This window comes from Mus caroli, chromosome 1 (genome assembly GCF_900094665.2).
Source record: "Mus caroli chromosome 1, CAROLI_EIJ_v1.1, whole genome shotgun sequence".
In the NCBI taxonomy this organism is placed as follows: domain Eukaryota; kingdom Metazoa; phylum Chordata; class Mammalia; order Rodentia; family Muridae; genus Mus; species Mus caroli.
In genome coordinates this window covers 164,815,152-164,841,590 of record NC_034570.1, presented here as the reverse complement: position 1 = coordinate 164,841,590, position 26,439 = coordinate 164,815,152, and the positions used below count along the sequence as shown (strand labels likewise).

Genomic DNA, 26,439 nt, shown 5'->3' with positions numbered 1-26,439 from the left:
AGAGAGAGAGAGAGAGAGAGAGAGAGAGAGAGAGAGGAGAGAGAGAGAGAAGAGAGAAAACAGAGGAATTTGGACGATTCATTATAATTTATTCAAAGGTATATTGTTTGCCAGATATTGGACTAGACAGTCTAAATCCATACATATACATGGCTTCAAAGTCCCACAACACAATATATCAAGCTGCAAATTAAACCACTCTTGCTCCTGTAGGCATCTATAGCTATTTTCTTCTATTGTTTTTGAAAGTTACATGTAACTCTCTACATGTGAGGGGGATACTAGTGCGTCACATAGTGTTTGTTAATGGTGATTAGAGTCATTTGCTGGAATGGGTTCATTCTGTAGATCACATACTCATATACCAATCAATAACAGAAAAGACCTTCTAGTTTCAAATAGTCCCTTAAGAGAACTATTCTCTCCATGTGCTGTTCACTTCCATTCACTCAAGAAATTCCTTGCCAAATACATATATTGAGTCCGTAGTACAGTAACCACATCTCAGTGACATCCACATTTTAATAGTGTCCATGTCTTGCCCAATTCCACTCTGTTTTTGCCAAAGAATAATGTTAGACCCTTCCCCAAGATTTACTGTATGACTATAAGTGAATCCCAGTTACTGCTAACCCAGGTGTTTTCGGCAGTTACAAAGAGTCATGATACCAAACACTTGGGCACTTTCTGAAGTAAAACCTACTCCATATAAAAGACGACACTTCAAAGCAAAACTGGCTTGATTTCTGTTTGCCCTCTGACACAAGTATGTGGGGCTTCACCCTTAGGGTTTTACCATCAAGTTCCTGAGACACTATTGATATTCCATTTCCTTTGCTCATGTCTATCAATGTGTTAAAAAGCAAATGTTTCCCAAGTGGGGTCCCAGAGGGCATGGATTTGACCTCCTGCCATCCCTTGAGGGTATATATACTGCATCGATTTTGAAGACTCATGATGCTAAAATGAAATCGTCTTAGAAGTTTTATTGGTTCAGACTATTTAACTTCCTCAATCATGTACTTAAAATGCAGCATAAAACTGGTATGTATGTTAGAAGCTAGAGGGAATATGTGTATGCAGTATCATTATACCCCAAAAATATAAGTAAGTGCTCTAAGGGATATACAGTAAAAGTACAAGGGCAGGCAAAACCTTTCCAAATTCTTTTGTTCTGATTCTTTTTAATTTCATAACGTAACTATATTAAAATTTTGCTTTTTTCCTCAAACAACTTCTGTTCTTTCTAAATATTCTAGATAATCTTGTACTTAATTACATTTTTATCATAAATTTAATGCTACAACTTTGCTAGTTTTCTCTATTTTTGCTGCCATGTATCTCCTTTGTTAATTAAATGACATGACATACATCTTTGTATATCCTTTCTAAGCATGGAAGCAAATACGGTCTCAACATTTTTATCAACATCTCTAAAATCAAACTCCTATATTTTATTCTCTCCAAGCTTTCAGTTATCTTTATTCCAATACCCTGGGAAATAATGCTCCTACCGAGAGAGCTGGGAGGTCATCTAGATGTCTCTGTACTCTATTTCTATACCAAATAAATCAATCACTGTGTCTCCCATGCTCCTCTGCTGCCATCATCCTGGCTAAATACCATTATCTCTCAATGCACTGCTTCCATATCCTGCCTGCTGAGTACAGGTGCAAGCAGCTCCACCTTTCTCATAACACAATGGTTTTGTTGTTGTTGTTGTTGCTGGCTTGTTAGCAATGAATAGAAGACTAGGCTTACCCTATTTATAGTCTTTAATGGATGTTCAACATTCCTATATTGATAGCACAGACCTCATCATTCTCTTCGGTCATGAGCCTAGCTTTTAACAGCTGAGTCATCTCTCTAGCCTAAACCTCAACATTCATACAACCCAACATGATTCCGTGCTTACCTCTTACTATGTTCCATTCTTAATAGCTTTCTCTTTGCTCCCCAAATACATTGGGTTCTTATACAGTCAACACTGTTCCCTGTATGCAAAATGTCCCCTACACCTTCCACTCTCCACATCTATCTATGCTTGCCTCAACTTCAGTCTCTCTAGTTTGGAGAGGCCTTTCTGAACCCCCAACACATTGTGATCCTCCCTTAATAGAACCTCTCTGAAGAAATGTGCTTCTCCCCAGCAGCATGTATGATAAATTTATAAGAACATTCAAAGTCTGGGTTATACACTAAGAAGATAAATCTATGGTATAAAAACAATTGCTGGCTTTGCTCATCATTGTATTGATTGCTCAACACACATGACAAAACAAAGCTGGCATTGAATAAGGACCTGAGGGAAGCTTAAACTGTATTGCTCTCAAGTACCCTTATCTATTTTTAATGTCCTATTCTGCTTTCAATTTAACCATTCCTTTCTGGAATAGAAAAGACAATTAACAGGTGTTGAAGGAGTCAGGTAGAGTGGCAAGGATGTCTGGCTTTAGAGTAGTAGAGATCAATGCATCTATGAGAGCAATGATCATGGGCAGATATCAGATTGTATACTGAATGGTGGCTAGAAGAATTGTGCCTTTCTCAGAGAAATTATAGTTTTTTTTTATTAACAGCCTTTTATACTCTTTAATTCATTTCTCTACTCCAGCGTCACCAACCCTACACTTTCCGTAATTCTCCTCCCGCCTCCCGCCTCTTTTAACTAACCCTTATTTTCTATTTCAATCACTTTTTATGTTTGCCATGACCACACCAAAACTTCGTTCTATCTGATCTAGATGGCACACTTCCTTCTCCACCAGAAACCCTATTGCCCATCCCATCCCCTACCATTCCTCTCCTTCTCTACAGTGAGGAAGGATGGTGGCTCATGGAACCTGATAATGCAGGTCTTCTAGGACATTACCACCTGGCTCTGTGATTCAGAAAACTCATTAGAGCCCAGGAGACCAAATGTAAATACTTCTATAACTGTCAGGTGCATTCAAAGCATATGGCATTGTTTGTTTGTTTGTTGTTTCTGTTAAAGAAAGCGAGGCAATACAACCACAGAATACTACATATGTCTCACTGAGACTCATTTGTATAAGTGGTGAAAAAGTTATGCCAGTCTTTGGAAATAATTTTACATAACTAGCAAACTACACAAGAAAAGATATTTTGGATGAAGTAAGATGTCCAATGGAATTGAATTATAGAATAAAATCTGGTATTTTTACTGATGAAAAAATACAACAAATGCTATAGGCATTGTGTATACAGTTGATCAGGTTTACGTGGAAGGAGGGAATTTTTCAGTAGATTCCCATTCTCTTGTTAATGGTAGGTAAATGTTCAGGAGTGCTTTGACAGCATGCCACTGTCCTGACCCCAAAGGCACCAACTAACCACACATGGATTGTATGCTTAAACAGGGGATTTTCATTTGTTCTCCTGAGAGTTTTGAACTTTGACTTGTAAAGATTACACTGTATCTAAATCTGCTAATCTAATGATCAAGTGATCTAGACCAGAACTATGTAGACATCCAGGCTAAACTTCATCTCCACCACAGGAAGGCTTTCTGTGAACAATGTTTTCAGCATCTTCAGACACACAGCATGCAAAGCTCACATTATCGAAAACCAACGTGCCCCCGCCTGTATGATGACCTGGCAATATCAAGACTGTTGCTGGTCAGCTGTAGATTTCTTCTTTACCATTTTACAAGAAAGCTTGTCTCAATGAATATGATCAACTGCCTTTATACACAAGCATTTGTGGGGGCCAGTCAACAACATCTAGCACACAGGATTTCAGTAGATTTGGAGGCTATGAGCAAGTCAGACAATGCCAGGAAATAAGTACTTGTTGCTTTGGAGGGGTTCCAGTACTTTTGGAAATTCTGCGAACATATATCTTTAAAAAATAAAAACAAAAAAAAAATTACAACCAAGAGTCCAATGTATTATTTTATCACAGAGTACACAGAAAGTTTTTTATTTTAATTTGGCAAGAACCAATTCAGGAATTATTTGATGTTATCTTTTCTTATATCAGGAACTAGAGAAGCAATGCCAGGCCCTTTGCAGCCATGTGAGACAAAACTTATCTGGAGTTTGAAGCACACAGCTTGGATTGAATAAATCTCAGCTGGCTGTAAAATATTCAACTGCATCTCTGTAGTTCTCTTTTGGTTATGTCTCTGCTTCAAGACACGATGCCCTGTTTATCATTGCTTTGGTCATGGTTAGATGAAGACACTTCCTGCTTCCTCTCCTGAGCACTACTTGCTCACATGTGTCTGTTTGCTCATATGGGTGCTTCTAGAAAGGCAGGTACCTTAAGAGCATGTCACTCTCACTGCCTCTATACACCATCAGGATTTGACCATTAGAAGGAAGAGAATGTAGAACAAACTAGATCTGAAAGAACTAGGTGGAAATGAAGGTTTAATCATATTATAGCTGCTGGTTCCAAATGTGGATCCAAGGAGTACCTGCTTATATAACCAGTTAAGAACTTTGTAGAAGGATTTCATTTTTATTTCCAAAATTATATCTTAAAAGAGAGACAACTTCATGGTCATGATCACCAATATGCGGTGCATGGGTCTCCTGTAGCCTGACCAGATAGTTGTGAACAGTCTCTGTGGAATTGGGATTTGCTTATTTGAAGGTCATCTGTGGAGAGTATTGTTGACTTTGTGTTTATGGTAATACTTGGAAGTCCCATGCTGAATCATCTATGATGGGTTTGGGGCACCAGCTTGGCCATTTTCCCTCCTTTGCACAATTTACATCATCAACATCTCAGGAACTTATAACAACCACTGACTTAATTTACCAACTTTTTGTGATGTTTTAATAATGCTTAATTCTTTCCCAGGAGGAGGTGGCACCCCTCATCTATCTCTGAGTTAACACATGGGTGGATCTTGAATTAATCACAGTATACTGAGTGTTAAAAAAGACAGCTATTCGAAAGATGGTCTTGAAACATCAGGACAGGTACATATCAGCTGCACCTCTCTTCATCCACCTTACAAAGGAGGCACTTCTCAGTGAATACTATCAACTTTCTTTAGACTCAAGCATGGATAATATCTCTCATTTTGTGAATATTAAAATATATATGTAAATTTTGTTATAGATAAAACTTTGAATGTATAAAAGTGATTTTTTTTGTGTGTTAGTACTTTGAAAGGAAAATACATACATTATCAAGGGGCCACTTAAATTATCCTCTTTTACATTGCATATTAAGGAATATTGTTCATATATTAATGTTTGCTGACTTAATACCTTTTTAAATCATTCTTCCTTCCATTTATTTATTTATGGATGGGGTGAGTGGAAGTCAAAGGCCAACATTTGACTCAGTTCTTTCTTACCAACATTTGTGCTCCAGGGATTATACTCTGGTTGTCAGGCTTAGTGGCAGGTAGCCTTGTCTACTGCGCCATCTTGCCAGCCCACACCTCTCCTAATCTTAAAAGTTTTCAGGATATTTTCATGGTTATAATGATTACTCCTAGTCATCAATTTGACAGGATTTAGAATCCCCTTGGAGACAAACCTCTAGAATTATCTGGTAGGGACTCTCCAGAGTGTTTAGCTGTGGTAGGAAGATTCATCCTGAAAGTGGGTGGTGGTATTCATGTCCAGTTACCAAGCCTTCACAACCATGACAGACTGTGCCTTCAAACTCTAATAAACTCCTTCTCAAGTAAACGCAAAATAAAAGTTACCAGTATTATCCTCAACTACTGTTTATAGACTTTGTTCTTGGAATACACAAAACCACTTAATATACTTAAAATGTCAAAGGGTGAAGTGAATTCAAATATGACTGTAATATACTTGAGAAACTGAAAGTTGCATATCCAATGGATAGAGTCTTTGGTGGGACCCTCCAAAATTTGAACATTTATATATATATATATATATGTAAACCTGACAGAACACACACACACACAGCAGAACCAAATATACAAGAGACACCATCTGGAACCACTCAAGTAAGGCCAGTGGAAGAAAAACATACTAGGAGTTCTACATCTGATTAAGAGAGCTAATTATTTACTCCTTTAATAAATTTATTGCCCAATTAAATTTCAGCCGCTGTAATCATGAGCAATAAGCAAGGAAAGTTGGTGACCATATCAAGCATCATACGTCAAGGCCGACGACTGTTTTTTCTCTTCATGCGTAATTTCAACTCAAGACCTAGTTTCTGTGATAAGAAAGGTTCGTATCAGGCATGTAAAATAAGCAGCACAGTGGGGGTGGCAGGTTGGGAAAAGGACATTTCTTAGTCTGTGTAGAGATCTAGGTTATACCCCCCATTCCTCTTCATCCCCACTACTACCATTATAAAACAACAGGAAGGAAGGAAGGAAGGAAGGAAGGAAGGAAGGAAGGAAGGAAGGAAGGAAGGAATGAAGGAAGGAAGGAAGGAAGAAAAGTGGAATGAAGCAAAAACCCTTCTCTTTATATAACCATACACGAGCCAAACCTGGAAGTTTTCTACATAAACCACAATGTTCCTAGTCTTAAGTACATTCATTTAACATCAGCAGAATAAAGGAATTTAAGGGTGGTCTAGCAGACATTTATGGCACCAGGTTGAAAAAATTTATTATATCTGCTAGCCAACTGTACCATTTCACAAATGCTTCCCTGTCATCATGGAAAATTACTGGAAAATGTTTAGTGTGTGTGTCAGAAAAGCCTGTCCTCCTCAAATGGCTGGATGGTTGAGAATGTATGCACGAGAGACACTTTCTGCATCCTACTGAGCTAAAAAGTTTGTTAATACTGTCAAAGCAAGAAGCAAGAAGACGACCATGGAGAAAGCAAATTTAGATAAAAAACAATGGCTGCTAGAGAGACACCAAAGTATAAACAATTCACCACCACACACAAAGATGTAAAATTCATGTTCAGAGTGAAGGGGAGAAATGTCATGCAAGGACCAAAGGACTCTGTAATAAAAAGAGACACAAACAAGTCTTCCTATTATTGAGCAAGGTTTACATTTAGAACTCAAACACGAGAAGAAATAGAAGCAAGGATCAAAGCTAGGATTAAGGCAGTGCTGAAGGACTACAGACATATTTATTGAGGACTATGTGTCTGTCTACTTCTCTAAGACATAAAGATGCCCACAGTGGCGGCTCTTTTTTTTTTTTTCCCAGTCACTCTATCTCTCCTTTTAAGTAGTAGAAACATTGCACATCCCTTAAGTTTATTCAGTATAGACCAAAAAGAAGTCAGTGGCTAGACTGGTATTCTTCAGGAGAATGTGACTTTGACGCAGGAAGAGTATTGCAACCCCCCACCCCACTGCCTCCTCTTTCTTTCTTTTCTTGTTCTTCCTTTCCTTTCCTTTCCTTTCCTTTCCTTTCCTTTCCTTTCCTTTCCTTTCCTTTCCTTTCCTTTCCTTTCCTTTCCTTTCCTTTCCTTNTTCCTTTCCTTTCCTTTCCTTTCCTTTCCTTTCCTTTCCTTTCCTTTCCTTTCCTTTTCTTTCTTTCTTTCCTTCTTTGCTTGCTTTCTTTCTTTTCTTCTTTTTTTTTTCTTTTTGTTTTTCTAGACAGAGTTTCTCTGTATAGTCCCAGCTGTCCTGGAACTCATTCTGTAAACCAGGCTGGCCTTGAACTCAGAAATTCGCCTGCCTCTGCCTCCCAAGTGCTGGGACTAAAGGCACATGCCCGGCTCTCCTCCTCTTTCTGTTCAAGTGATGTCTGTGCTCCCAGCTCCAGTTGAATACCACATTCCCCTCGTCCAATCACTATGACCTTTCTGATCTAACCTTTTTTAATCTAGGGGAGAGGGGACTTAAAGTGTCTCATAGTCTTTTGGGTTTTCTCATATAAAAATAAAAACATTCAAGTTAGCATGAGGATTCTAAATGGAAAAATTGTATATTTTTGATGCAGAATGAAATTATATTCTCCTTCCAGTTGAGGGAAAGTAGATAAAATAAAAAGCATTTCACAGCAATAATTTTAAATTGGAAAATAAAATGTGCACGCTGCATAAAGTGTTTTGTAAGTATATTAATATGTATTATTATTATGCACTCATTATTTTAAATTTTAACTATTCTATATTTTAATATAAATGTTAATAGACACAGAGAAGCTCATCATACTTATCTTAGTCAACATAACCACAGGTTCATCATTTTAGTACACGGTAATAGAAGTGATACAGGCATTTTTAACTATTGTATCCAAGGAAATAATAACATATAGGTAATAATACCTATCTACTCCATTATATCTTCTGTCACTATACCCAAGCATTTCATTTACATTATTAAAATTTTATATAGCATTATAAATTACTTAATTTTTAGTTTGTATGATCTGTAGCAAACTGAACCTTTCCATAGGTATATAAATAGAATGCATCATTAATATATTTCTTTAAAGATGGGGTGTAAGACATTCTAACTATTTGTTGCAAAAGCGAGCTCTGTACTGGATTTGTGGCAATGAAAACTGACACCTGGGTGTAAGTGGTATTCACCCAGGGTCACTGCAGGCAGCTCGATTAGTGGTGCCTCCACAAAAGAAAAGGGAGTGACAACATTCACCTGCAAAGCCAGTGTCAAGGCAATCCATGAGGTAGACAACCTTCAGTGCTGAGCTTGAGACCAGCCTGGTCTATAAAAAAAGTCCTAGGAAAGCCAGAGATACAAAGGAGTCCCTGTCTCAGAAAACAAAATGAAACCAAGGAAAGCATGAAGTAAGTGGCTAAAGAGCTCAAGCCCATCTCACTTAGGATAACAGATTCTATCCTGGACTCTGCTTTCTGGGACACTGACAATGAAGCCAGAGACTATTTCTAAAAGTATGTAGCAACCCTCAACTTCAAGGCAAGATGGTGCACTGTAAATCTGACCTGAAACTCCACGAAAGAAAACAGAGATGCTTCTGTGATGAGACCATGTCTGGAGATGAAGTCATCACGCCAGATGAGGGCCTCAGCAGAAAAGCAGGCAACAGAACTGAGAACCTGGGCCCATACAAGCCTTAACATTCGGCACAGGAAGCTGAAGGTAACTGTTGCTCCTCACATACACTGGATAGCACCAGGACCCTCAAGACCAAACGAGGCAGAAGTGGAGTACAGGAGTACAGGAAAGGACTTCTCCTGTACAAACAACAATCATGCAAAACACAGAAGCTACAGAGCCCAGTGACACCCACCGTCCCGTGTCCCATGTGAGTCCTGCTAGGGACAGAAGGATCTGAGAAGGTGCCTTTCAATACAGAACAGATATATCAGGAATTCAATCCATAAGTTAGTGCTGCCGTTAACATCCTTTTGCAGTGGGCAGTAGTTGATGTAGAGACTTGTAATGGTCAAAGTACTGGGAGTAAGTGATTACTTATGTGTTCTACCCTAAACGGAACATTTATATCACCTCCTTTCTGCCCAAAGCTTGGGAAACATTTTGGAAGGACCACATTCACTGTTAAGAAGGAACCAGTCACTGGACCTAGAGGATGGAAATAAGAATATGGAAAGCAAGGGTAAAACACATGACACTGGCACGGGGTGGAGTTGGGAAACAGCAGGGTAGATTTGGCTTGGATACGATTAATATATGTTCTACATATATCTGACATTTCAAATAATACAGTTAAAATTCTTACCAAAAAGCTCCTAAACTAGTTTTGTAGAACACATGTGATCTGTGCCACATATTCAAATTATGATTATAAAAATCTTATTTGCCTATACAGTATACATGTGTTCATAGCCATGTTCTTGTGTATGTGTGCCTTCCTGAGTTGAGTGTGTATGTGGGAGTGGAAGTGAGAGATTGATACTGAATAGCTCTCTTGATTGCCTCCACCTTATTTTCTGAGATATTTTGCTCACACAACCTACAGCTTACTAATGTTGCAAGATTGGCTGGCTGGCTGGCTGGCCAGTGAGTTCCAGGGATCCTCTTGTTTCTGCCTCCCCAGTGCTGGGGTGAAGGACATGTACTGCTAAGCCTTTCTTTAGACATGGGTTCTTCAGAGGTGACCTCAAGTCCTCATGCTTATCTGGGAAGCAGTTACTGACTGAGCCATCTCCTTAGCTCTGAAACGTGGCATTTAAACACAAATAATATCCAAAGGAATTTGTTCAGACTGGTAAGCTAAACACATACCATAGATGCTTATGTGTCTTGGTATATGGTTTTGTTGCACTTAAGTGCATGTCAAGGGCAGATAATAACTAAGGGAGGGATTTTCCCGAGGTTGGAGAGGTTGAAGATGCTGAGTAAGTGAATATCTGCACAGTACACAGGCAGGACAAGTGAGTAACAGCAAACAGAGAATGCAAAGGAAGAGGAGCACCACCCCGCAAATGCATAAGTCACCTGACACAAGGAAACAGTCCCCAGGAGAGCAGGATGCAAGAGAAACTAATAGCTTTCATCAGGAGGATGACAGTCTCAGAAAGAGCTCTGCTCACTGCCGCTCTAGTGTAACAGTCTAAGTAGCCTGGTGGGAACTGAGCACAGGGGGATTGGAGGGCAGAAAGCAGAAAGACAGTAAAGTAGCCAGAACTATATAGAACTAAAACCAAACATAAAAAGCCAACCAACGCCATTCCCCAGTTACTACTGCAGGCGTGCTAGTCAGCTTAACTAATTTACTAGGAATGCCTTGCAATGCAGTTGGTTTCTGAAAATAAGCACAATCAGTTTATCATCTGTTTTATTTTTTTTTCCTTTTTAAATTAAGCCTATGGAACCAATCAGTGAGTGATTCAAAGTCTAACAGCTTTTCATTTTTAGTTCTGCAATTCGCCTTCAGTGTATTTACAGGTAGAAATGAGCAGGCTTTGCAGAGATCCCATGAACCAACACAACAGAACGGTGAAATAGGAGAGCTGGGCTTTAAAAAATAGCTACACTGTGAAAGTCAATGCATTTTTGTTTGAAGGACCTGATGGCTGAATGGTGCTTCAAACATGAATCAATTAAATTCCTCTAGGAAGCTAGGGGAACACAGATGGTAAATCCAATTCATTTCCACTAATGCAACAGGGTAGATGCTTTTCAGGATGCAGTATCATGTGACACATACTCCAGCCCTCTTCCAGATTAAAGTTTGCTGGTATTTCAAGTACCACCCTAAGTGAAGATTACTGAAACTATAAAGTATGCCTGTGAAATTGAATCCTAAGAAGTGTAAATTTAGACTTCTCATTCTTTCTGTCCTACCTGCCTTCTCTTCCCGCCCCCCACCCCATCTTTTAAATTGGATTAGAGCTGGGTAATCACACAGGGGTGTAGAATTTGTTCCCTCTCTACCTTTATTTACGTTTTTCTTCATTTGAACTTCTAATAGGATTGACTTCCAAGGTTTAGCTTCATTTTTAATAATTTTTAAAATATAACTTAGGATTCCTTTGTTCATTTTTCTCAACATGAAGTAAAATGAAAAATTAAAAAAAAAACAACAACTTTCAACCCACAGTTTTCCATGGATATTTTAGATACATTTAGATGTAGTGTTAGTCATTTGATATACTAAGAAAAAAGAAAGAATGTACCTCAATAACCCGTCCTTCCCCACCCCAGAACCCCTCTTTACTTGCCCCATAAACTCAGCATGTCATAGCAGGAGTACATTTTAAAAATCAGAAGCAATATATATATTCAAATAACTATATACTGCAAAGACTTGACTCTTGTGAACTTAATGATACTCAATAACCCAAAATAAACTATAAAGAGTTTTGTTTTTAAAACCTCACTAGAGCAGACTGTATATAGTAACTATGTGGTTTTCACAAAGTCTTAATTTCTTGATAAACAGGAATCGGGCCCTCAGGATTGTGGGTTTTGAAATTAGGGTGTGTTTAGATTTGGAGACTGCCCAAAATTCATTCACATCTAGAAGGGAAAGCTCACTGCCAAACATATGCAATCAGGGAAGAAGAAGAAAAAAAAAAAAAAGATTACATTCTAAATAAGGTTTGTATAACAAATACTTCCATCTGTTTCAAAGAGATCAAATACGACGACTTTAAAACAGTCCATTGGCGTTTAAGCATCTGGCAAGAAGAAAGTGTATTTACGAGAAGGCATTCACATTAGCTATATTATTTTGTCCCCAAGGGTAAGTAATGGAATGCTCTGAAAGATTACCTCTCACATATTTATGACAAAGTGGAATTAAAACATTACTTTCTTCTAGATAAAATTTGCATGCCCTTCAAATGTCCTTATTGGTAAGACACAATTAAGCCTATTCAGATTCTCGTACAAAAATAAAAAGACTCAGTCAGGAAGCTTTATTTAAATTAATTATTATAAGTAAGCCACCACAATAAAGTTTAAAAGATTTCCAAAGAGAATCTATGCCAAGACTAAGCATATGCATGGTGACTCCACCCACCCCACCCCCCAACACACACACCTGTGCCACCCAGAATCCCCCCATGGATCCTTCATTGCAATACGTTATGTCACATGGAGTCACAAAATAACACGTGACCTACATGCAAGATAAAACTATATTTCTCCAAACCGCAGTCCTCTCTGTGTCACCTCTGCCACATACTGCTCCTCACCTTCTGATTGACTTTCTGGAACCTACTTCCAGATGAAAGAGTAGGGGAACCCTTCTTTACAGGGAATTAGGTTCGGCCAGTAGGAGGCGCTAGAGGAGCTGCGTCAGAAAAAAAGGTTATCTTCCCACTCCTGCGCAGTTGTCTGGTTTTACTTTCCTCCTCTGTACCCACCAGCAGTAGTGGTATCAGAGGACATGCGAGTGCACCCTGGCACTACTACAGCACACGCATTGTGCAGAGCTGGGTACAAGCCTTGCAGCTATGGCCTAGGCTTTCTGACCAATTGCACTTGTTCTAAAACTGCCATGGCCTAGCTGGCCCCTGAAGGTTGTTCCTTAGACTCTACAAACGTAGTCTAAGCTCCAGGCATCTTCATGACCAGAGCATGCTGACCCTTACAAGAATGTTCATGAGTCTATCTACCTACTACAAGAAACCTTGTTTCATGATTATTCACAGTGGCGTACAAAACTAATGGGTTACAATCAGAACTTCCCCAGTGAGTTCTGCTCATGGCCTTGAAAGACTCCCTCCAACACTTGTCCTTTCTTCCCTAGGTATGCTTGCTGAGCCCCGAAGTATGGTGAGAGCTGTCATTTTAATTTTCTATTCTCTTATCTATTCCATGATAACTAATTATTATGATAAACTTTACTGTTTGTATTATTCCCTGGCTTCTGTTTCCCATTTGAACTTGTACTGGCAGGTTGCAAAGCAAATAAGGAAGACATCTCAGTACTCATCTTTGGCTTCAGTCAGGAATTCATTAATGAACACACAAACTCACAGATACACACACACAGAAACACTATATTATGATGTTAAAACCTGCATAATATTCATATATATTTGTTCAAGTCTGGATATATTGCAATTGCCCTATTGTAGATTTATTAAAATTATATACTACTTTCCATATTAGTTTAACTAATTGAAGGAATGATTCAGTTAAAGACATCCTCACTTGAAAACTAACATTTAAGTAGATATATCTAAAGGCTATGTTTTAATATGTATTTTAAAAATAGTGTATGTAGTGTACATGTATGGCTGTATGCTTGTTCACATGTGTTTGGGCACATGTGTCCATACAAGTGTATACATGCATATATGCATGCAAGCTTATATACAGGTGAGTGATCATGCATGAGGAAGCCCAAAATCAATGACAAGAGTGCTCTCTGACCAGTCTCCACTCTATTCTTTGAGGCAGGTTCTCTCAATTGAACCTACAGGTCTCTGGGATGACTAACTGGCTAGTCTAACTAGCCAGCTTACTCTTAGCTCTAGCAATCTATTTCTCTGCCTCTGGGCACTGAAATTACACATGGTTGCTGTGCACACCCTGCATTTACACAGGTTTTAGAGAACTCTGGTCCTCACATTTACACAATAGATATGTCTATCCACTCAGCCAACTCCTTGGCTGCCATGTTTTATTTTTATCTTCAAACAAACCAGTGAACGCCAGGAGTGATCTGCATTACTGCATTATCCAATTCTAAATAAAAATAATCAAACGAATGGTCAAGACACAGGGAACTATGGACTATTCAAAGATAGAACGCAGTCAGTCGTTAGGTATTGTATATGAAAAGAATTTTTAAACATCTCAAAGAAAGAGATGGAAAAAAAATGATGTGCAGTCAAAATGACAGCACCAATAAAGAAACATAAAATCTTAAAGAAAAATGAAAAGAGAATCCTGGTGCTGAAAAGTGAAGTAACAGAGAGGAAGCCTCCACTAGAGGTATTCAAATACAGGCAGATGGGAGTTGGCAGAAGTAACAATCCACAGCCTTAGTTTGGGGGTGTTAGAAGGTCAACAGATTTGAGGAAAAACAAAAAGCTTTAAGAATAAAGAAAGACCATTATGGAAACTGGGACACAAAGAGCCAAGGTGCACAATGTTTGAACACAGGAAGAAAGGAACGGAGAGAAAAACTGAATACCCGTGGTTTAACCTTGGCAAAATTTGATGAACACTTTGAAAATAAACATCCAAAAAGCTCAGTTCCATGTAAGGTTAGAATAGCCATAATGGCGCTTGAAGAGTCAAGAGAGAACATGGCCTTAGAACTAACTCCTAGAGGCTGCCACCTACTCTGACCTCCCCTTCAGACAACATGTGGGACATGCCTGCCTGGTGTCCCCTTCCTCATTCCTAAGAGAGATAGCTCCTAAAGGCAGGATGATGCTAAGAAGTCTTCAGGCACATACTGGACATGGCTCTAGATCTCCAGACCTCACAGGAGAAATTCACTTAAAGCACTGAGAACGGATTTTTTTTTCTTCTTTCCTAAAGTGATGTCCTCAAGCAGAACAAACTTCTTTAAAAAGACAGCTCCACGCTTGTTCTTTTCTCTGCCATCAGAGGCTGCTTCAGTTTTCTGAAAAATCAAGACTTCAATATATACACATATATTTGTGTGTGTGTGTGTACACATATATATGAAAATATATTTATAAGATAAATACATATATGTACAAATTATATAACCTATGAGTTTATACTCAAGTCACCACATTTATTGGTTATTTACCTTTGGATGGGACAAATTACCTGACAAAGGGAAGGAAAGATTTATCTTGGCGCAGTGCTCAGCCCATCATGGTGGGTAAGTCACAGAAGGTGAATGAAGCATGTGTCCACAGCCAGGATACAGAGGGATGAATGTCCATGCTCAGCCTGCTTTCTACTTTTTAAGAAGCTTAGGATCCTAGACCATAGAATGGTACTTTTCATATGTGGTGTCTTCCCATCTCAGTCAATCGAATACAGAAATTGCCCAAAAGAATGCCCAGAGGTTGTTTCCATAGTGATCCTAAATCCATGGAACTTGGTTCTCAAGATCCACCATCCTTTCATGTGTCTGGTTATCATGATATATTAAAACAAAGAGACCCACACCAAGATACATTATAATCTCACTCTGGTGCAGAGAATCTCTCCAGAGGAGAAGAGAAGCAACATAGAATCTGTAAGATTATCAGAACATTTCACATCATATAACTGAGAGCTGAGGAAGTGGTGGGGCCCTCTATTCAAAATATAAGGAACACTAAACAACCAGTCCCACAAAAGTGAAATAGAAATTAGGATTTGGGCAGATAAAAGCTGTGGGAGTTCATGAACAGCTAACTCCTCTTTAAAAAACAATCAAGAGGAATGCTACAGGATGAGCAGTCATCAAAACTGTGAAAGAGTAAAGACTACCTTACAAATATGAGCACCTTTGGCCACATGGGCTCCCATTACAAGCCTGTCTCCACTGAGTAAGACAAAGCAAATTATCTTGGTGGCCGTGAAATATTGGCTCCCCAAGGATCATTTGCAGGAGGGGAACACAGCCACAGAACACAAAAGGCTCAGCTACTTTCCAGGAACGGCAAAGGAATTATTTTCCACTTTCTCCTTGTTTTTCTGGTTTTCTCAAGTCACAGGAAGAATAACAAGGGCAAACACATTGCTTCATATGGAAAATATTATTCCACATTAATTGCATAATGATAATATGATATTGGTTTTCTGTTCACTGTATTTATATTTAGAGTCACATACAGCAAAGGGGATCAGGGAGACAGGGTGAGTCGCTCTTCTCACATGAAACAAACTGTTCTAAAGTTTAATAGCTTGAAACGTTATTTGAAAATTCTCATAATTCTTCTGGTCTAGGTCAATTTGTCTTGGAGTTGCATTCAGATAGCAGACACGTATGAGCAGATCCATGTGCTGAACTTATAAATGTGCTTGTTGTTTGGCAGTCGGCTGAGAATGTAGCATGAAGGGGAGAATTCCTGAATTGCGTGCTCAGTGTGTCTTCGGTTCCATTAGATTGCGCCAGATTGTCTTCACGGGGGCGGTACAATAAAGTATATAGAACACACTTGCTTTGGACTTCTTCACATTGATTTTTTTTTTCTTGGCTTTAAAAAGCCAACTTAATTCTCAATTGGAGGTTTTAGAAAAATGTATCTGGCTGATGTCTTACTTTATTTTGCCTGTTGGTTATTAAGACTACAAGCTTTTTCAAATGGTTCTCAGACAGGCACATTTATTTCTCTTTGTACTGTCTCTTTAGTGTCTACCAATTTCTCTTTGGAGAGGTCTTAAAAATGTAAACATTTTTATAAATTCCAGCTTCTAACCTTTTCTTTTTTTCTCTCTTTTCTTTCTCTATTATGAAGATAGAGTCTCACTGTAACGAAAAAATCTCTTGATGGATCATGGGGTTGGATTTTAGAAGTGTTTATGTGGTTTTTTTTTCCTTTTCTTTTCTGTCTTACCCTGTTAATTACTAAATTTGAATGAAAAGTTTTCAAAGTTTAAAATATTTTTTTAAAATCCAATTATTGAAACATATGTGAAAATTCTAGAATATAAACTGATAAACTAGAAATCACCCCTTTTCTCTGACAGGGTTGAACAGATGAACAAAGACAATGTAAGTATCTAATATGGCGAACAGTAAGAAAGCACACTGAAAACGTAATGATGGGCTGAGTTTCAGGAACTTGTGCAAAAAACCAGAGCTGTAGCATGCCAGTCAGCCTTACACAGCAAGTAAAAGAAGATTGGGAAAACAGTACAAAACTAGCACTGCAGGATAAAGGTGAAAAAATGAAAAATCTTAAACATGAAAATACACACAATCATACAGACTCAGGATGTTCATCAAATACACTGCAAATGTATGCAGAGAAAACTGGCAGCTATATCACAATGGATCTGATTAAACAAGATGAAGAGGAGCTTGTAATGGCAACCCGGAAGAGCAGACAGCTTAGCTCACAAACAGCAATGATTGCAGACTTATCACCAGAAGCAATGGAGGCCACAGACAAATGTCAATTTCCACTATGCTGAAATAAGTTGTTAGAAGTCTCTTTTCAGCAACAGCATGTCCTTTAGAGATAAAGGTGAAATAAAAACATGCAAAGATAAAAGTGTATTAAGAAAGTTCACCACTGAAAGGATATAAGCGTATATATCCCTTAAATATAATTTGTGATTTAATTTGGACTCTGTCAGAATGAAAGTAATGGGAACTGTAAGTGTACATAGGTACATAGATGCTCATATCTGACAACTAGGGTATAACATACTACCACTTAATTAAACACAAAGGATCACTTTTAAGTCCAGGCCTATTAACTAATGCCACTGAACTGCCAAACTAAAACAATGGCACCATCTGGCTGGGGTGTTTCCCTTGTGTCCTGGCCCAACCAGAGGCGTCTGCAGTGTTATAGTGACTGAGCAGCTGCCCAGCCAGAACACCAAGAAGAAAGGGAAGAATAATCAATAATCAATCAAACTGAGCCTGCCCAGGGTCTTTTTCATGTAGACTGTCTACAACAATGAGCTAAACAGGGACACAAGAAAACATGTAAAACCAGAAGGCAGGTAAACAAGACGCTTTTAGAAGTAGTTAATGAAGTTTTAACAATGCCCCTCCCCCAAAAAGGAGATCTAGGAAATGACAACCATGTTTAGAACAGTTTCTTTAAAGTCCAATGAAATACAAAAAATAACACACAAAGAAAACAAAATTGCTGACACAGAACAAAAAAATAGTATTTAAAAAATATAAAAAAAAGAAAACAAACAAACAAACAAACACTCAAGCAGATGAAGATTGCTATAGGCTACTCCAAAACAAGGTCCTCATTGAATAATTAATTTTGAGGTTGGTGGTTTCAATTAGAAAGAAAAGGTAAAGAAAAAGGGAATAGAGGAACCTCCAGGAGTTAAAGAATACCATCAAGAGCTCTAGCCAGTGAATGGTAAAATATTCAAGACCAAATACATTAAAAAGAAGGACAATAAAGCATGTTTACTGAAATAATGGCTAATCTGAGCAAAGATGTCAATATCCAGTTACAGGAGGATCAGAGACCTCCGGCCAAATCCAAACCAAAAAAGGAACTCCCTGAGACAAAAAAAAAAAAAAATGTCAAATTAAAAGCAAAGCCATAGGATGAAATCTTGGAGTAGGAAAATATTAAAATATTAGAAACATACAACAGGGTGGAGAGAAGGTCAACACACTTGCTTCCATGCATGATGACCTGAGTTTGACCCCCAGAGATCTAATGGTAGAAAGAACTTAATCCTATAAATTGTGCTCTACCTTCATACATAAACAGTGACATACATGAGTGCTCATGCACACGCACACACACACACACACACACACACACACACGTAAATAAGGGGATGTAAAAGAAACAAAACCCCTGAAAGCTCAGCAGACCCGTCAGGACAAACCCTGTTGGTAGATGAAATATTGAAATTGGTGAGAGAAAGAGGAGAAGGAGCCATTCGATAATACTTTAGTCCAGAAACCCATCTTTTAGAAATGAAGGAGATATGAAAACAATGTGTGTGAAGATGCTTTCCTTTAATCCTAGCCCTGTACTTGGGCAGCAGAGGTGGGTGGATCTCTGAGATTAAGGTCAGCCAGGGCTACCTAATGACACCTCCTCTCAGACAAGCACAGAACTCAGTGGACTAATAGTCATAACCGGAATGCAAGGGAATCTGCAATGGTGGTATGAAGAGAAAATTAGTAATAGTATGTAGGCAGCCGATGCCTAAAAGATGGCGCCGGTTTCTGGTACACCGTGGCTGTAAACAACACCACTGCGCAGGTGCCAGCCCGAATCTGGCACCAACCCCTCCCGAGTGGGTGCATGCAAATTAAGGTGCCGGCAGACTGACCAATCCCAGGAAGACACAAAGCTTTTCCCTGTGCTGGGGTGTATATAAGGAGTCCTCTCTGGGTTCCCTGGGTTCCCGGGATTCCCGTAGCATCTAGGTGTTCCTGCAATAAAGCTGTTGAGAAGAATCCAACCGTGTTGCGTTTTCCTTGCTGAATGAGGTGGGCGCAACAATAGTGTAACAATTACCAGACAAAACTACTAATGATCATCATTAACTAATCATCAAGGGATATATACTGTTAAGTAATGTCTAAACATGGTAGCATTAACATACAAAATGTATAAGAAACTCAAGCAGTTAAGCAGAAGAAAACCAAAGATCCAGTTAAGAAATGGACTGAGGATCTTTAATAAACAGTTCTCAAGAGATAGAATTTTCCAACAGGCATATGTTTAGCATCACTGAATCCACATCTTCCAGAATAACAATGTGTAAAAAGAAGAAAGTCTGTAAATACCAAATACTGTTTGTTCTAGTGTGAATTCCAATTGCCATAATGGGCAAACTGCATGGATGTTCCTCAGAATCTAAGTCCAAAGCCATCACATGAATGATCAATCTTGCTTCTATAGGCTGACTCAAAAGATTTGACACCAGTATGTTTAGGAGGCATCGGTCTGCTGCCTGATGCCACACCACTGTTCATAATGCCAAAATTAACGGCATTATGCTGTGTCTAACAGATCAATGAATAAAAGTGTCACTAACACACACACACACACACACACACACACACACACACACACACACACGTCAATATTTGTCAGCCTTCAAAGAAAGAAATTTCTTATTTGATGCACTATAGATGGAGTTTGAAAGTCTTGTGCAAACTAAAATAAGTCATGCATAAAAAGACCCCACCAAACATTTGTACTTTAATGTAGAAGCTAAAATGTGACACTTAGAGAAACGGAGTATAAGTAGCAGTTGCCAGGGTGGGGCTGGGAACAGATGGGGGACAATAAATGAAGAATACAAATCCTCAGTGAAGATGGAGGAATGAAGGCTTTTTGAGATTCATTTCAAAGTGTGGTAAATACTCTTAGGTTGCAATGTTGCTAAGAGATTAAATTCTCCATGTTCTTCCCACAAAAGCTAAGGATTTGAGTTAATGAACATATTAATTAGGCTCATTTCATACTGATAAATCATGACACCATTTTGTATATCATAAATAGGTATAAATTATCAGTTTCAAATAGAAGATTAAAACCTATAAGGCTGTACAGAACACTTTTTAAAAAGAGACTAGGCAGAGAGTCTGAATGTCTAAATCTGTCCTGTATCAGATATTAACATATGCAAAATTAGTTTACTTTGAAAGCCTGAAAACTAGCAAAGTATTCGATATTTGCAAATTGGACAGAGCAGTGCTTGGCTCAAGTCAGTGCCCACACAAACACTGCTATTATTTCAGAAGAGGAAACATAAATAACTTCATAAGAAACATCTTTCAAGCCAGCCTTGAGAACACACATTTGCCCAATATATTCCTAGAAAGTATTATGAAACCCTACCTACTAAGTTCACTGCATGGAGATTGAGTTTCCTCAGAGGACAATAAAACAGCCAGCTCACACGTGATACTACACATGTACCGAGCAGATCACACAGAGAGAACTGCTCCTACTCACATTCTCATAGAGAGCTTGAAGGGTCTCCAGGTCCACCACAGAGTTGTCCAAGTTCACAACAGCTGTGGGAAAAAAAGACAAAGAAAAAAATGTCAATTAGCATAAGTCAGCTGTAAAATGATACTTAACTACTTCAGGTAAAAGGTTCAGGGACATTGATGGGAGTATACAAGAACTTTAACGTCAGTGTGTATACTTGCCCCAGTCTAAAGACCATGTCTCAGAAACTGCAATGTGTCAGGGGTCAAGTTTCAAATTGTTTCAGTTGTTCTCTGGGCTGGCTAGCTTTAAGTCACCTCAACACAAGCTAGAGTTATCTGGGTAGAGTGAGGCTCAGCTGAAAAAAAAAATGCATCAGGCTGTGAGTTGTGGTAAAAAAAAAAAAAAAATACCCTGTAGGTATTTTTTAATTAGTGATTGATGGGAGAGGGTCCAGCTCATTTTGGGTGGTGCTATCCCTGGGTAGGTAGGTAATCCTGGGTTCTGTAAGAAAGCAGGCTGAGCAAGCCGTGTTGAGTAAGACAGTAAGCAGCATTCCTTCATGGCTCCTGAAGCAGCTCCTACATCCAGGTATCAGAACTGCGTGATAGCTAGCCTTTGCTTCCTTTAGTGATGGACTATGGTGTACAAGAGTCAATCAAATAAACCCTTTTTCCCCAACGTACTTTAGGCCATAGTGTTTATTGTAGCAATAGTAACACTAACTAGGACACTACAAAGACTGCATCCCACGAGTAGGGCTCAAATGTTAGAGAACGAATGTAAATGAGCCTTTGCCTGTTCAATGAAATGCATTTAACATTTTTTGCATACTAGAAGAATGGTAGGCAGATCACCCATCAAATCACTGTGGCCTAGTTTTTTTGCCAATAATTGTTGATGCATGTCAGCTTACTCAAAACATCTGGTGAAGCCTTCTTTGGTGTTGATATTCAGATGATCACAGACAAAATAGGTCATCAAAACCTAGAAACATGTTCTATGAATTTTTTTTCAGGACATGGGTGTGTGTGTGTGTGTGTGTGTGTGTGTGTGTGTGTGTGTGACAGTGTGTAGAATACTATATTGTATTTTATTTTAACTCAGGTGGATTCATTAAAATTACCCTGTTTCCCATGGATGCATTAAGTTGAAACAGGACAAAATTGTCACAAGGGATTTGTGCCAAGGAGCCACTGAAGAAGCTCTCATGGGATTAAAGATTTCTAGAAGAAAAATCACAGTGTGGATAATCACAATTTTGATATATTTATTTTGATAACTGAGGCAATTTACTATGTCTCTCTCCTCAAATCTTAAAGTACACATTTGCTAGTTGATATTGGCAAAAGGCCCAAGAAAAAATTAAGAAAAAAAAAGTGGAAATTGAAGCACAGGATGGAGCAGAAAACTAACCAAGGTAATTTAACATTTCTGGGAACAGAGCCCAAATGCACCAACAAACGTACCAAGTTGAATATGATATTTCCACTCTAATAATAATCTCCTGTCTCAGCTTAAAAATTAGTGTTCCTATAGAAATCCAAGAGTCAGATTTTCTGCCAAATCTGCTTATTATTGGATTACACCAAGCAGCACAAATTACTAAATTTAAGAGATTAATTCATAGTATCTGTTGAGGTAATATAAAACAAACTACATGAAACTCAGATTAAAGTAGAAAATAAAAGTAACCAACTGGTGTATGGAAATGTTTCCTTTGGTTTTATAGCTTAGTCTAAGGAAAGTCCAAGTGAATCCTAAGGAACCTAACTGGAAACCTAAGGCACTTTGCAATTCATCAAGCAATAATCACCCTAGAACTTTTTATATTTAGTGACACAGTAAGAGATTTGTGAGAAAAAACACAAAATATATCAGTAAAAACTTTAGAGTAATATTTCACCCTCAAAACATAACAACATTGTCCATATTTAAGTAACACTCACAGGGTACATTTGTTTTCTGACTATACCCATCATTTTTCTATAATTATTAATTTTAAAATCATGAAGACTGTTACACCTTTGGCCAAACTGACCATTAAGTAGGATAAATAACCCAAATCAACAAAATTAGAGATGAAAGGAGAGGCGATTACAACACACACTGAGGAAATGCAGAGATGCATAAGGTCATGTGTTAACATTCCATATTCCACCCACCTGGAAGACCTAAAGAAATTAATGAATGTATAGATATATAAGAACTCTCAAATCTAAATAATAATATAAACAGATTTATAACATCTAGTGATATAAAATCAGTATTTTTCCAAATGCTATTTTCAGTAACAATAACACTTCAGTCTCCAAACCAGACAAAGACTCAAGGAAAGTTATAGACCAACATCTCTGACGAACATAGATGCAATAACAAATCAGTGAAATCTTTGCAAATGAAATTGATCATTAAAAGACTTTGCATCATGATCCACCTTTTCCCCAGAGATGTAGAAATGGTTGAACATATATGATCAACACACATAATCCACCAAATAAATAAACTAAAACATAGAAACCAAATGGTCATCTCATGAGATGCATAAAAGACCTTTACAAAAAAAATCTAACATTCCTTTATAATAAAAGTCCTGGAAAGAATAAGGACACAAAGGGTATTTATCACTGTAATTGTTAATTAAGTTAAAATTTTCAACGGATCCTGAAGAGGCTACCTCCTGTAGCCAGGCAGGAATCACAGTGGAATGATAGGGACACCAACTTACCCAAAAAACTTTGACCCAAAATTAATCTTGTCTACAAGAAATGCAGGCACAGGGGATGAAGCAGAGAGTGAGGGAATAATCAGCCCAACTTGAGACACATCCCATGGGAAGACAACAATCCCTGACACTAAATAAAACGTTGTTATGCTTGCGGACAGGATTCTAGCATGGCTGTCCACTAAGAAGCTTTACCCAGCAGCTGACAAACACACAGATGCAGACACCCACGGCCAAACAGTGAATGGAGCTTGGCAACTCTTATGGAAGAATAGGAGGAAGGATTGCAGCCCCTAAGGGGATAGGAATTTCATAGGAAGACCAACACAGTCAACTAACTTGAACCCTTGCAGCTCTCAGAGATTGAACCATCATTCAAAAAAAAAAAAAAAAAAAACCATACATGAGCTAAACCTAGGCCTCCCCACACATATGTAGCAGAAGTGCAGCTTGATCTTCCTGTGGGTCCTAAGCAACTGGAGTAGGGGTTATCCCAAAAGCTGTTGCCTGTACATGGTATATGTTCTTCTAGCTGGGGTGCTTTGTCTGGCCTCAGTGGGAGAAGATGTGCCTAGCCTCACAGAGATTTAATGTGCCAGAGTGGGGTGATACCCAGGGGGAATCTATTAGCTCAGGGAAGAAGGGAAGGGGTGACTAGAAGGGGGGCAGTGAGTGGGATATAAAGTGAATAGTGAAATAACAACAACAACAACAACAACAATTTGACCCAGGTTTATATTGTGTGTTGAACATAGTTTTCCTTATACCCTTCTCTTTCCTCATTTCTTGCACCTCCCCTCCTGTTTCACACCTTTGTTTCTCTAGGATTGCCTTATATATAAATGTATGGTCTCATATAGCTATAGACAATCAATATATAAAACAAAATAATGAGATTAGTACACACAGTATTTGTCTTTCTGAAATTGGCATGGTTTACTCAGAATGATTGGTTCCAGTTGTACCCACCTTCTTGAAATCACACGACTTCATTCTGGATTATGGTAATGTGCCTGCAGTTTGTTTTGAAATTACACAATGTCACCCACTATTGCTGCCATGGACCTACAATCAGATTCACCATTCTTCAGTTTTGTACACCTCCATGAGTTCTATTACTTGTGTACTGTAAAAGAGTACTGCAAGAAACACGGATGTACAAGTATCTCTGAGATACTTTGTATGCATCTCACATGATAGATCACTTTGAGGAGCTTGACAAGGCTCTGGATTCACACAGTGGCTGGACTAGTTCACATTCCCAACAGCAGTGTATAAAGGGTCCCTTTTGTACACACCCTCACTACTATTTGTTTTTTTTTTCTTAATGATTGCTATTATAATTAGGGTAAGATGTAACCTCAATGTCATTTTACTGAAGAAAGCATATGGGGGGTACAGGCGCATACCTGTACACGTGTGCACCTTTGTGAGGCGGTAAGGTATTGCTTTAGCTAGTGTTTCTCAGGAATCATCTATGTTAAGTTATTGAGACTGCATCTTACACTACTACCACTTTAAACTCACAAAGTGCCAGGGCTCGATGGCCAGCAATCCTCAAAGACACCTACTGCTGTGCTTACAAGCACATGTCACTGTGGATTTTACCTAATGTATGTTCTGGGCACTGGACTCGGATCCTTTGTTAGCAAGGCAAAAACTACTATCTGAACTGCTTCCTCAGCCCTTACTTGGGGATTTTAACAAATAGCAACCTCAGACTCTAGCCTATGCAACCTCTGAAATATTCCCTAAAATACTACTCTTAAATGGATCTCCAAGTCCTCTCAGTTCCAAACTCTCCATCAACAAAGGTCAGCAGTATACCTCAGAGACCCTCACACTTACACCCATTTTACAGAAACAAGTTATAGGAAGATGGCTTAGTCAGTGAATATGAAGAACAAGATGACCCACACTGGGACCCTTAGAACCCACATTAATACTGGCCATGGATCTTAGTAGCCCTAGTACTGAGGAAGGGAAGATGCGAACCCCCTGGGTTACTACTCATCTAGTCAAGCCAATCAATACAATCAGAGAGCTCCAGGTTCGGTGAGAGATCCCGACTCAAAGACTAAGGTAAATATGATGGAAAGCAATAGAGAAAGACATGAAATGTTGCTATGTGGCTTCCATATGCATGAGCACAGCCATTCATAGACACGCCATGTCCTTCCATGGAGATTGGGAAATAGCACAAATGTTACTTTGGCTCTCACTGGGCCCATAGAGTTCCCTAAATACTACACACACACACACACACACACACACACACACACACACACACACACACACACACAGTGTGCAAAGAAAGTCTGAAGCAAAATGCAGGGGTCTGTACATGTAGATTAACTATGAGGTAAATTCTCAGTCTTTCCCAGGGAGGCTTCATTCCTTCAGCCAGCCTGTGGGAATCCTACCAGATGTTTAGTTTGGCATTCTTTATGTACTCACATACACAGGCTCCTGACTATTTCAAGTAATTTTTAATGATGTTAAGCCTATCTATGTTAAATGAAGTATAAATCAATGCCTTGTTTATGAATACCACATAAAAGAACAGCATTCTGCTACCCATATTTTTAAGGTTCTATATCTTTAAAATGTTCCCCTCATTTCAGTCCACAATTTATATTCACAAAGGTGTTTTAACTTACAAAAATCAATCAAAAATTGTAGTTTTCTAAAATTCTGAAATTACCAGAGACTTATATGTATATTCTAAAATCCACACATGGATGCAAAACATGGGTCTGCAACTGGTCAGCCTTGTGTCTCATGCAGAGACTTTGTAGGCTCCTTGGGCCTCAGATTTTTCAGAAGGAAAATGGGTTC

At 38.6% G+C, this 26,439-nt stretch overlaps 1 protein-coding gene across 1 annotated transcript in view; it reads right to left on the bottom strand.

Annotated features, from left to right (window-relative positions):
* Fmn2 (formin 2) overlaps window positions 1-26,439 on the bottom strand; it is a 310,737-nt gene that overhangs the window by 124,542 nt on the left and 159,756 nt on the right. Inside the window, 1 exon segment of the mRNA XM_021173977.2 lies at window positions 20,898-20,959. Coding sequence (XP_021029636.1) covers window positions 20,898-20,959 — 62 coding nt within the window.